Genomic DNA, 13,420 nt, shown 5'->3' on the forward strand with positions numbered 1-13,420 from the left:
CCGGACATCGTCCATGCCCTGGAAGGAGTTTGGCCTGGTACACTTGAAGCACTGCCATGGAATGCAAGTGCTGAAGCCGCCTGGCGGCGGACGAGAAATGCGCGTCCAGCAGAGGGCCGAGGTGGTTTTGCATGGCTTGGAGGGATGGGCTCGCTTTTGCCATCCAACCGATGGCCGAGGGCGGACACAGATGTGCGGCCACCGACTCATCCAGGGGAGGAGCTTCTCGATATCCCTTTTTCTGTGCCGTCAACCGAGGTGAGAGCGGAGGAAGAAGAGGGTCGTAGACAGGCTGAGTAGGGAGCGCGCCATGACCTGGTGAGTTCATCATGAACCTCCGGGAAGAACGGTGAAGTTCGCTGACGAGGGGCTTGGCGGCGCCCCGGCAGGAACCATTCGTCCAGGCGGCTGCGAGCGGGTTCTCCGGAGAGGACCACTCTAAGCCCAGCTCCTCCACAGCCTTAGTAAGGACCCGAAAAGCTCGGAATCCAGACCCGGCGCGGGTTCGCTGTGCTCTATAGACGGCAGGGGGGCGGGGTCGAAAACCGAGCCCGACAGCTCCTCCCCGTCTGAAGCCGCTAAGGACATGCTGTCGTCTTCCTCAAATTCGCTTCCGCCAAACGAGACCATGCCGCTGGCAGACGCCGGCGGACGCTGGTCGGCCTGGTAAAAACGAACCGGCGAATTTTGTCTCTGTGGAGAGGGCGAGGCACGCCGAGGGGACATGAGCTCGCGCTTCCCCGAGCGCTTAGTTCCTCTACCCCGCTGCTTCGTCTCCGTAGAGTGAAGCGGGAGGTATCGAGAAGCAGATTCGCTCTCTGAGAAGAAAGCTATCCGCGAGCGCAGAGAGGAGAGACTCATGCTCTCGCAATGAGGGCATTCCGTCTCTCTGAGTGCGTCTTGAGCGTGGGAAACTCCCAAGCATGAGACGCACTCGCCGTGACCATCAGCGGCGTGCAGGGATATACCCCACACGAATGACAGTGACGGCGCGGCATTTGCAACAACGCCGCAGGAAATTTGCTCTGGAAATTTGCGGTATTAGAGCTTGCTGGATGGCGGCAGGGAACAGGAACCAGCGCTGCTGAGAAAACCAGTGAGATCGCTGAGCAGAGAGGTCTAGTCCGCTGCAATGCTTTTCCAACGGCGAAGCTATCAGTCTGAGTAGCGAGGTAGAAGTCGTCGCTGAAGGAGAAAAAATCTGAGGACCCTACGGCGATGTGTCTGCTTATATAGCCGTAAGCCCCGCCCATTTTGGCGGGCACCATCGCCATAGGTCCGTGCAGCTTCTCTGCCATTGGCTCAAAGTTTCACTTTGCACGCACCAATGGCCGTGCAGTATTCACTGCGTTATTGTAAAGCTTCAGTCATTGGAGAAAAAGGAGTTTCCCATAGCGTCCTGCTACGCAGTACGAGTGAAGTATCGATAGGGAACTTGGTGTTATCATGATCTTGGTTTCTGTCGGTTGAATCGACACATAACACACCAACTTTTCAGTAAAAACAAGGATGCTATAAATGAATAAATATATGCGAAAAGTCAAGGCCAATCAGAATGAAACCACAAGAAAGCAAACCAGAAACAAAAAAGCCCTGTAGTACAGTTCAGGTCATATATTATGTCCTCCAAAGTCATAACCTTTTTTTAAACTATTTTTAATGATTGTTAAAACGTGATTTGCTTTTTTGTTTGGGTCTATCTATTCTTTTGTTTGGCAATCTTTTATTCTGTTTTGCTTCCAACTACCCTGCTGAAAAAAACTATAGAAACCATCACAAAAATTCTAATGGATTCCATTAAAATACCATTATGAACCATTAGCTTTTTCCATTAAAACCATTACAAAATTCCTTTTTGTAATGTGTTATGGACATTATTCCAATAGGATTAATCTGCCAGATAACAACCCACCAATACAATCCATCACATACCTGTAGACACCATTATAATTTCCTTTAAAACCAATACAATTCCTATTATAACCATTCAATTCTGTGCAGGGTTCTTTTGGGTTTTTTTCAGCAGGGTGGAAACCGAGTAGAAATGAGAGATGCAGGTTCCCTAGTACCTCCATCCTCTCAAATGATCACGGGATCACGGTGAGACGCAGCACGAGTCTCCACACCCCTCACCCGTCCCAGCGTGTCCTCGCCTCGGTCCCACTTCTCCAGCTCGACTCAACACATCACTCATACAGGCCTGTTACAGCCATCATACTGCTATTTTAATAAACACAGTCCTCATGTTGAACGTTAGTCATACGTAACCAGCGCCTACAAACGTCTTTGTTTCATTCTGATGTTTGTGCAAACGCTTTTGCCAACTGTGCTAAAGTTAGAGGAAGTATTTGTTTTTAGGTAAATAGTTTGAGTGTGGTTGAAGGTATTATTCTGTCTGTTTTTATGTGTATGGAGGGTTGTGAATCAACTACGTATTCGGCCACAGTGCTCAAGAGGGCTCTAAAGAAGTCCTAGATGAAACTTTTTCTCGTGTTGGCATGAAAATCACAACAGATTTCAAGAGCCCTTTGTTTTGTGCCTATGGATTCAGCTTTTAACTTACAAATTAGCCATCCCTCTCTAACTGTTTTTGATCAGCGGTAGGTAGCGCATCCGATGGTGGCGTAACCCTGGACAGAGGAGCGCAGAAAGAGGCAAGTGGTTATTTATAGGGCTGTAAAATGTAAAATGTATTTAGCGCTACAGGACGTTTTTGCGAGGGAAAGTGTGATTCATGCATCGCAAATGTGTGGGATTTATAAAGCGCTTTGGAGCGAGCTCAGCGTGTGTCTCCGGACGAAAGCGATGCCGAGGCTGTGAAAACGAGGCCAGATCTTCCTTGATTCCTGTCATCATCTGGCTGGTATATCAATGAAAGAGCCGAAGTCTGAAGTCTTGCGTTCTCTCTGGCCCTTGAGTGAATGATCCCCCAAAATACTGATGTGATGTGCTATCCATTAAGAGCTTCGGCACATGGAAACCGGAGGAATATGGTGTCTTTGGCAAACAAACTCCAGTGATTTAAAGAGTCAAATAAAATACTTCACCAGCATCTGCTGTATACACACCAACTCACTTTGATTAACTGTTGAAAAGTTTTTGGTTATGAATATCTCAGTGTGATTATAAACTTGAAACTTTATGTGGTTCACCCAAAAATGAAAAATCAGTCATCATTTATTCATCTTGACTCTTGTCATTTCAAACCTGCATGACTTTCTTTCTTCTGCAGAACACAAAAGAAGGTATTTTGAAGAATGTAGGTAACCGAACATAACCGAACCGTATGGGAACCGAATCGTATGGACACAAAGCCAATGAAAGTCAATGGGTTTGTGTGAACTGTCCCTTTAAGCCACATTGGGTTTTTTTTATTAACATTTAACATCTTTTCAGTGGCTAGGATATGAAAAATAACAATGACAAAATTAAAGACAATTAATCCGACAATATTCATCAATTTAATGGATCAAGCTCTCTTTACAGAACTGCATTTTTCTAAGCCGCATGTTTGCATATACTTTAACCCAACTGGTCCCAAGATGATTTTTATTAGATGTATCGTATAAAGTCAGTTCAGGTGTCCTAGCAGAGAAACCACTACTCTGTGGCGCTTTCAAAACTTTGCTGTTTGTTTGAGCATTCCATGTGGCTCGTGTGTTTAGGACGAGACTGTGTGTTGTGACAGGTAGAGTGTTCAGGAAAATTGTTTGAAACCATTATTTTTGTAGTTCAGTTTTGATGAAGCTGTGTACAAATACATAAAACTTCAACTTTACACTTGCCACCTGCTACCATTATTTTGTTATTCAAACATTTATAGGTTTTTATGTGTGGCCTAAGTGTACAGATTTTGGGAACACATTAGCTCAGACTTCCGAGTGAGATTTATGAAGCAGTCTGTCGTCTTACTTCCTGACCCCTTTACGTTAACTCGACTCCTTTTAACACTTCATTTTGTATGGCTTCCAGTTCTCCACTGTCTGACCTTCTGGTTCCCCAGCAGTGGTTGGTCGTGGTGCCAGTACTTCTGTGCCATAACTCATCTATTAGTCATCTGCTTCATTCCTTATCATAGTGGAAAAATTGATTTGGTTGGATAGGTAATAGGAAAGCGTTCCATTTTTCTGAAGACATCAAACTTGAGTTGTTTTTTCTGATGTTACCCGCAAATAGGAAAAACAGATAATATTGGTACACGGCCTCTTTTATGGTTTTAAATCAGTTCTATGAGAGGATTTATGATCAAGGATTTAAAAGTCTCTATGGCATGTTTCTCCTGTTAAACTAATTAAAAGTGAAGCAACACAGAGTGATGAGCCTCAGAGGAGAGAGTTATTGAGAATAAAATATTTAGTCAAATCAGGATCAAAATTCCTCTGTCATTGTGAAAAATGAACATTTTTGTGGGCAATACATCAGTGTGCGACCACACATCGGGTTGACTTGATCTGTTGACACACGGAGAAGTTTATTGAATCGGCCACATCAAAGATGAAGAAACCTTAAGGTTGCATAAATGCAGATATTAGTCACATCAGTTACATTTCTGAGAAGTTTATATAATGTAAATAATTGGTAACACTTTACAATAAGGTTGTTACATTAGTAACATTACAATGTTTGATTTTTTTAACGTGATCTAATATTAATAAATGCTGTGGAAGTATTGTTCATTGTTGGTTCATGTTAGCTAATGCATTAATTAATTGTTACCAAATGCAACCTTATTGTAAAGTGTTAAAAAATAAGATAAATAATGTGTAAATAAATATGGTCTCTTCTTTTAAAAGATTTATGTACATTTTTGAACATATTTTAATATGTTAAATTGGACAATACATGCTGCAAGTGGTCCATTGAAACATAGTCTGTTGTATTATCTGTGTTTATGTTGGACTCTATGTACAAAAGATCAAGCACTTGAACTGAATTACTCATTTGTGACCTGAAATCGATCACAGATCCTGGGCAAGATTACATTTACTGAAAATGGGCTTGACAAACTCTTCTAAGTCCAGCGCCAGTTGCAACAAAACCATTTAGTTACGAAAACTGTACAGTACTGTGCTGTAATTGTCATGAAAAGTTTCGTTAACGCAAGGGGTTTGTTTTAGCCGTCTGCAGTCTCAAGTGTCATGGTTACAGTATTTACAGTAACCATAAATAATCATGCACCTGTTCTGCATTAGATGCTTTTACACCAAATTCTATCCTCCTGCCTGATTTTCATTGATAAGGCTGTGCTTGTTCATGAGACAAAAAAAAGTTGGGGAACACTTAAGTCTTCTCTTATAAGCACACACAGCAGATGTTCAAGTGTAGTCTGTCTGTACTCGAGGAGGAAATGATGTGTTCTCTGGAGAAGGTCACGGGTTTATCACTTAATCTATATTTCAACAATCAGCCTGCTGACACTGTTATGCCATTCCTTTAATGGGCCAAAGTGTTTTAGGAAGAAAAAAATAAAAATGCACATTTGGCTTCCTCTGATCCATTATTCTTTAATCACCTAATCACTTCCAGTCCTATATATTCTGTTTTATATTCCCCAGTGTGAATCGCTCCTGTTGTTTCGAGCTGTTACTGATATGCACATGGCCTTGGGATTTCCAGGCACCATTTGCGTATTTTCTTCTGTGAAGTTTTATTCTAATTTCTGAGGCTGGAAGTGGAAAGTCTTAGTGGTCCCTGTCATTCTGGCTCAGTTACAGAGGCCTATGGAGTTCAATAGTTAAATTCATGATTCAACATGTGTTCTCTTTGTTTCAAGTCTCATGCACAACTAGATCGTTTAGTAGAATGTCGTTACTTATTTGATATCAGAATATATAGACGCAGAAAAAATCAAGAGACCATTCCAAATGTTCATTTAATCGGGATTTCTAGATGTATCGCGGTCATTCCAATTCAGTGTCTGTTGATTTCAACAAAATCAAACCTCAGGAGTGACAAAGTCATCCAACAGCAATGTGAAAGACTGACAGCATGACAAGACTCATGAAAACTGTGATAAAATTGAAAGGTTTTCACATAATTTTTGAACTTATTTAAATGTACAAATATTACTATTCCTAAAAGTGAATATGAACTTTGCAGTATTTGAGGTCTGAAAAAATACAGAGCATTTTTTCTGTTCTTTAAATCTATTTCTCCAGTTTTCATTTTCTGCAAATAAATGCATATAGAATATAATATTTTTATTTGAAATTTGGGAGAAATATTGTTAGTAGTTCACAGAATGAAACAAAAATGATAATTTTGCCTAAACGCATACCTATAAAAAGTGAATTCAGAAAAACTGAAAATATTTTTGAAATGGTCTCTTAATTTTTTCTGCGGCTGTATAATACAATACTCTATCAATACTCATTTCACTTATGCGAATATGTGATGATAAAAACATTGTTGACATTCAGGTATTTGGTAAGTTTTATTATGACCTTGTTTAATCCCATCTATTTTTTCACCACATCCCCTATATAGCATATATTATCTCAGCACATTCAGTTGTAGAATGGATTTTCAGAGCATTGTGTGACGAGAAAGAGTTATATCTTTAGGCAGGGACCAAACTTTATTGCATAAACAGCTGTAGCTGTATCTCTTGGCTGCTTTGTGATGGTAAGTTTGGACATATCCTCTGCTAAGAAAGCCATGTAGCATTCAACTGTTACAAACCCTTGAGGTCATCGTTTATCTCTGCATTCATTTCCAGTGGCGTAATAATCAGATATTTTCCTTGAAATATTTTCACAAGCATTTGTACTTGCATTCAGTATTTATATGTATCCCATTATTTCTGGGGTAATAACCTTCATGCTGTTTATGATAGAATTATTATTGATGATCAATAATTAATGTTTACAGTATATATATTTTTAACTGCATCATGGTTATGCCTACAACAAAATTCGATTTTTATAGATTAGAAATCTATGTTGGATACCACTGTTTTATTTGTTGTGTTTATTGCTCAAGTTTTACAATGTGAACAATATAACTCGAGTCAATATATTTTACCTGAATACTATATTTTATATGTTTTTGCTATTAGAGGGAATTAAAGAGATGCTTCCTACCAAGCAGTGGGCTCTTTAATATTTTTAATAAGAATGTTTAATAACGACAGATGCTTTTTATACCGTTGTAGTGATCTCTTCCAGTGGTGATGTCATCCTCTGTCCATGACACCTAACCCTGTTTTAATGCAATTCAGGGGTAAAAGTCTCCCAGGTTTTGGCACTAGTTTGTTCTTTTCGTCTGATTGAAAAAAACAAAAAGTGACCTGTTTTCCCCTGTGAATGGCATAACATGCCGTACATGCATGTTATATAGTCAGTTAATTATGGTATTGTAATAGTTACTGTCTTACTTAAAATCTTTCATTGTTTACTCACATTCATGTCAATCTAATCCTAAATGACTTTTACATGACTTCAGATATTCACCTTTGGTGTTCAACGGGGAAAAAGAAAGTCATACAGATTTGTAAACGATGACAGAGTTTTCATTTCTGGGTAAACTTTTCCCTACGTTCAATTATTCTGTTCTTCTTTTGAAAACACTGACTTTTTGTGTCATTAGGACATTTAGGGATGAGTCATTTTTGGCAGATGTATGAGGCGAGATTAAAAGTCATTTAAACAGTGGTTTGAGCACATGAAGATGTCTTAGTAGCTGTGTTAGTCAGACGCCAGGGGTGTGAGTCACACACTTTGTTCTGTATACCTCTGAAAGAATAATCTCTATTAGCCGTCCTTGACATCTACAGATGCACACAGCTTGACCACCTAGTGCAAGTGAGAGAGAGACTTTCCAATGTGGAGATTCTCCCCATAAGCCAAGTCTGAGACGTTCCTGTGGAAGTCATACTAAAGTGTGACCCTGCTGTGACATTTACAGCTGTCTTCTATGATATCACAGGTTCTCCTCAACACCATAACAGCTTTATGCAGAACCTTATTTGCCTTTGTCTGCATATTTGCACAGGCATCAGATCATGAGAATTTGTTCTTTGTTTACCTTCTGTAGTGTGGAGGGGTTTCTTTTGTGATCTTTTCTTCAGTCAACGTTATTGCTGTTATTTAAAAGACCTGTCATGAAGCTGCCTTTGAAAGTGTCTTTAAAGTCATTCTTCACAATTTTGAATTTAATTTAGAGATCAAATATGACAGGCAACCATGAGTATCTGCTGCAGGACTATAAGGCAGTCAGACCATGTACATGTGTTGCATGTTACATTACTAAGAAGTCATTTAGTCAATAGTGAATTTTTCTGAGCAACCTAAACATCACTTCAGCAAATGGCTTCTCAGTGAAACGCATTCAAATTCTCTCACCCAGTCTTCAACACATCAAAATTGGTGAATAATAGTAAATCCAGCAAGATGGCATGTTTTCCTCATTGTATAACTCTTGTGGCTTTGGGCACTGTCAGTCTTCTTTGTCTCAGTTTTTCCCTCTTAAGGTCCACAAATCTACACTTTTTTTTGGAGGCTCTTCTATATATTGACATCAGCCGTGAGTCTGGCAGCCAGCTTTCAGTTCTCCTTTCTACCTTTCTTTGCTTTTACATATATCAAATACTTGTTGGTGTATCTTGCACTCGAAACCCAGACTATCTGAAGAGTCCAAATGCTATTGCAAGTCTATAATAAATGATCCTGCTTTGAGCTACAACGTACATGTAAACATGTCTGCAAGTTTAACATTGATACGTTCTTTAACTTTTTTCAAGTCTGGATTTGTATTTGTTCCATATTTGCAGTCAGTTGGTGCACCCGGCAGTAAATCAGGTTATTTTGGATCAAGAATTGCGATTTATTGTCAGGTTGCTTATAAAATAATTTAGGCTAAAGTATACTCGTATGGTAGTATTACGGAATGAAATAAAGATCAAGACAGGAGGATCAGGATACATGGAAAAGAAAATTCCTTTCTAATAATTCATTATTTTTGTAGGTTGAGAGCTTTTATGATGGAAACCGCTTTATGCTTTATTTTTTCAACAAAACATATCTCTTCCAACTTCATTATCTGTTATTTATATCTTCATGAGTATGAAAAGTAATAAAGCCGTGTTTATACTGGATTTGTATTTACACTTAATCTAAGACTGGTATTTTCTGATAAGCTGCAAGAAGTTTGAAGAGAATTTTTCAATTTGTTCGAGACGTTTTACAGACCAGATCATATGTTCCAAGCACTATTTTGCTTTTCAAATGTCTCCAAAATGTCTTTCAAGATATTTTAATGTGTTCATAAAGACAGGTATGCGAGTGTCTTCAGAATCCACTCCATATTGATGCAGAGACAGTTTTATGTCACTCTTTAAAATCTGACTGAACAGTATCCCATCTATGCCAAAGCAGCGAGGTCATTCTTGTTATCTCGGTCTATAACCCTTCCAGGCACCATGTGGCACTTGGTTTCTCTTCTCTGCATCTCACTTGCGAGGCCTTGCTTCTGATTTGTGCTTATCACAAACTCGAAAGACATTCACCGTCAATAGAAATTCCCTGAGCTGACAGGAGTTCCAGTAAACAAACTCCCGATTAAATGGGGTTTCATAACTAAATGGGGTTTCATAACTAAATGGGGTTTCATAACTAAATGGCTAATTCTCTTCAGGAGAGCACAATTCAAAGTGCAAGACATAAAAGTTTCAGAACATTTTTATTAGTGAATATAAATAAATGAAAACCATCAACTCTGTTAGTCCATCATAAGGACAACAGATGTGTCGTTATGAAATGTAACGTTTTTACATTGCGGTTTTACGGCAATACTCAATTAGAAAATTGCCCGAGCCATGCCGTCGATTACATAAACCAACACGGAAGATGCATATTTTAGGAAGTAATGACTGCAAACAAGCACGTATTTGCATTTAAATCATTATTTCATCATCTTTTTATCAACTTTTATCATATGCTGTACGGATACAGGATGTTTTATCAGTGACGTTTTTTTATTCACAGCTGTTGACTGGAACACTAAATGGAAAACTGGCTTTGTTTCATTCGGTTGACTCTTCGCTTCTGTCTTAAGCTTGGGATCTATACACTACAACCCCAAAGGATTGGTGCTTTCTCATGTCTGCTCTCTGCCTAATGAGATTCTTACATCAGCGAGATTACTGTACTGACGTGCCACCTCTGTGGGACCTACAACATGGACAGGATCTGTGATTTCATTGAAAACCTACAGATGTGACACCTTGCTCACGCCCTGAACCGTCGAGCCAAAGACGCACCCTCAGAGAAAAGTTCATGTGAACTTATGTACTGCAGAAACACGTTTGTATGCTGACAAAGACATGTTCATCTATTGATGTGTATAATGTTTTTTGCGCCTTCATCTTGTATAAGCGGATTGATTTGATATAAAATGTTTATATGTTTTATAATGTGCAAGAACTCATCCTGATACTTTTTACCAGCACGTAAAATGAAACAGATTTTCAGCAACATGTGTGGTGCTCTGCTTGATTTACAAACACAAACTAAATAAAAAAATGTCAAATGTGGTGCTTGCAATGCAATGCACTGAATATTATATTTTTAATGTCTATGTTATATTTTCTATGTAATGTTTATAATGGCTTTTAACCAGAATCATATTGAAGAACATCAGCGATCACTGCAATTCAGATTAAAAAAGTTTGCGGTTTTGAGACAAGACACTTGTCAAGACCAAATACATCCATCGTGGCTCCCTGGCGCCAACAGGTCTTATACTGCCTTCATGTAAGGGATAGAGAGGAATGTTAGTGTTTAATGATGGGTGGTGTCCACTACAACAGCTGGCAGCTTTTCTGCACCAATAACTTCTCTGAGATCATTCTGTTCTCTGCCCATTTTTGCAACTAACCATCCCGTAGGGGGTTATCTGTAGCAGACCACTGCAAAGAGAGGGCGTTTCACAGGACTTCATATGACAATATAAAACATGCAATATACAGTATAACTGTATATTTGTCGATTTTATTTATGACTGTAGGTTCCAGGATATGCATCATAGCAGTGGTTCTTTAGAGAATAGTTCACCCAAAAATCGTCCCCATTGACTTTCCATAGTAGGAATAAAAATTACTATGGTCAAGTCAATTGGGACCATTTTTGGGTGAACTGTTCCTATAAATGCATATAAGTACCTCTGAGTCCCGCTGCCAGGCATATGACTTCCTTATATCAGATCTTAATAAAAAAAGTCTAGAGAAAATTACATTTATTAGGTTGTTTATTGTGAAAACATTTGGACACTTACACTCTTAAAAATAAAGGTGGTTCACGATGCCTAGAATAACTTTTTTTGTCGAAATGGTTCCATAGAGAACCTTTAACATCCGAAGAACCTTTCTGTTTCACAAAATGTTCTTTGTGGTGAAAACATTTTCTTCAGATTATAAAAAGGTAAGAAAGAGATGGTTCTTTAAAGAACCTTTGACTGAATGGTTCTTTGTGGACCCAATATTGGTTCTTATATGTCATCGCTGTGAAGAACCTTTTAAGCACCTTTATTTTTTGACACCATTTCTTAGAAGTAACATTTTTGTTGTTACTTTCATTCAGCTGGTCATTTTATGGGATATATGAAGTCATATCTCCTCAAGTTTACACAGATACAGTATGTTTCATCACATAACCATACATAACTATGGATGTGTTGTGTTCTTCTAAATCTGAATAACCAGAATGCTGAAACGTCAGGTTTGAGCTGTACTATATTTAGCTGAAGTCAGTTGTGTCTCATTTGTTTGAGAATGAATCAGTGTTGCTTCTTCTGTTTCCTATTAAAGTGGCAATGTAGGTCACACTTTTCAGTTAACTTTCATGTAACAATATGTGAACCTGGACCACAAAACTAGTCATTCGAAATTGAGATTTATACATCATCTGAAAGCTGAATGAATAAGCTGTCCATTAATGTATGGTTCGTTAGGATAGGACAAGATTTGGCCGAGATAGCAAGCTGTTGCTAGGAAGAAACAGGTTTGTTTTAACGCTCTCTATTTGGTTACCGCTGTAATGACGTTGTGGAGAGTAGATGAACCTGCAAGCAGAAATTGTCATTTCAGTAATTCCCAAACTCCGGGCAGCAGCGAGTAAAGTTTGTAGACATGCATTTCCCGCTATTTTTATTCACGATTTTGCTGCATCCACTCACAAAAATATTTTTTTATATATTTAGGGTTGGAAATTTACAAAATATCTTCATGGAACATGATCTTTACTTAATATCCTAATGATTTTTGGCATAAAAGAAAGATCGATAATCTTGACCCATACAATGTATTGTATTGCTACAAAATTTTCTACTTATGACTGGTTTTGTGTTCAGGGTCACTATGAAATGCCATGATATAAGACTGTATGTTTTGTGTCCTTATGAGTTCTAAATGTGAATGGACACAATTCATCAGTTTTGTTTAGTGTCATGGGTCAATAAAAAGAAAACATTTTCATAAGATGCTGATAGTTTTGGTTGCTTTCTGATGATCTTTACTTTTGGAATAAAAAAATCATTCAAAACAAAACATGTTTCCACTTCTCTATTAATTAGATTTGGCTGCATTTCCTTAAACGCTAAAAAGCTGTTCAGTTATAATGATAACTGGGGAATGTCAAAATATGGATTCACTTAATTACCTCATGATATACTGTAGCCTGTTTCTGTGAACCACAAATGTTGGTGAAGTCTTTGTGTAAACTGCTTTTTAAAAAAACACGTTCCAAGTTTACTACAGGGTGCTGAGAACTTGCTTTGGCGTGTATGAAATGAGCTCTCAATAACAAATGAGACTTCTGGAATTCTGGTCACATGTTTCTTGAGATCTCTTCTTATAAAATAATTAGCCTACAATTAGCATTTTTTATACATTAACCTTTTACACATTCGTTTGTTTAAAGAGCTCAGCTTCATCTTCCTCTGACTTTGGCATTACAGAAGGCAGCATATACAGTATTGAGCATGTTTACATAGAAATTATTTGTTCTAAAAAGCATTAAGGTAACGTATTGTAAGTGCTTGCAATCCAAATTATTATTAGTGCATTATTTCAGTGCATTTACCCACTGGTTAAACTGGATTATGGTTATGCTGGGGGTTTTTTCACCACGTTCCATGAGTTGCTAACTGATTAAGGATAAACTTTCTGTTAGTCTGAGTTTTTTCAGAGGATCTTGCATCCCTCTGTCAGTATAAGATCTAATTCATCAACCTTCATCTCTGAAGGAAATCAAGCAAGCATACACACATTAATGATGAAAGACAGACAGATTTTATGTGTGTTTGAATATGAATGATTCTGCCAAAGACAACCTTTTGATCTTTGACTCATCAGTTAATATTTGTAATGATATATAACAATTGCCAGATCATTTTACTGTACCTCCTCTTCATATAGAGCAAAATA

General features: G+C 38.4%; 1 protein-coding gene across 3 annotated transcripts in view; it reads left to right on the forward strand.

The window, feature by feature from the left end:
* wdr27 (WD repeat domain 27) overlaps window positions 1-12,487 on the forward strand; it is a 43,748-nt gene extending 31,261 nt beyond the window's left edge. For 2 of the 3 annotated variants that reach the window (XM_057341890.1, XM_057341889.1), the window contains one exon: window positions 9,984-12,487. In XM_057341890.1, coding sequence (XP_057197873.1) covers window positions 9,984-10,052 — 69 coding nt within the window. In that variant the 3' untranslated portion in view covers window positions 10,053-12,487. Of the gene's footprint in view, window positions 1-2,001; window positions 2,262-9,983 lie in introns of those variants that run through there. The other variant, XM_057341888.1, reaches the window with a different exon arrangement.
* The last annotated feature ends 933 nt before the right edge of the window (window positions 12,488-13,420 follow it).

This window comes from Triplophysa rosa, linkage group LG9, assembly GCF_024868665.1.
Source record: "Triplophysa rosa linkage group LG9, Trosa_1v2, whole genome shotgun sequence".
NCBI lineage: Eukaryota > Metazoa > Chordata > Actinopteri > Cypriniformes > Nemacheilidae > Triplophysa > Triplophysa rosa.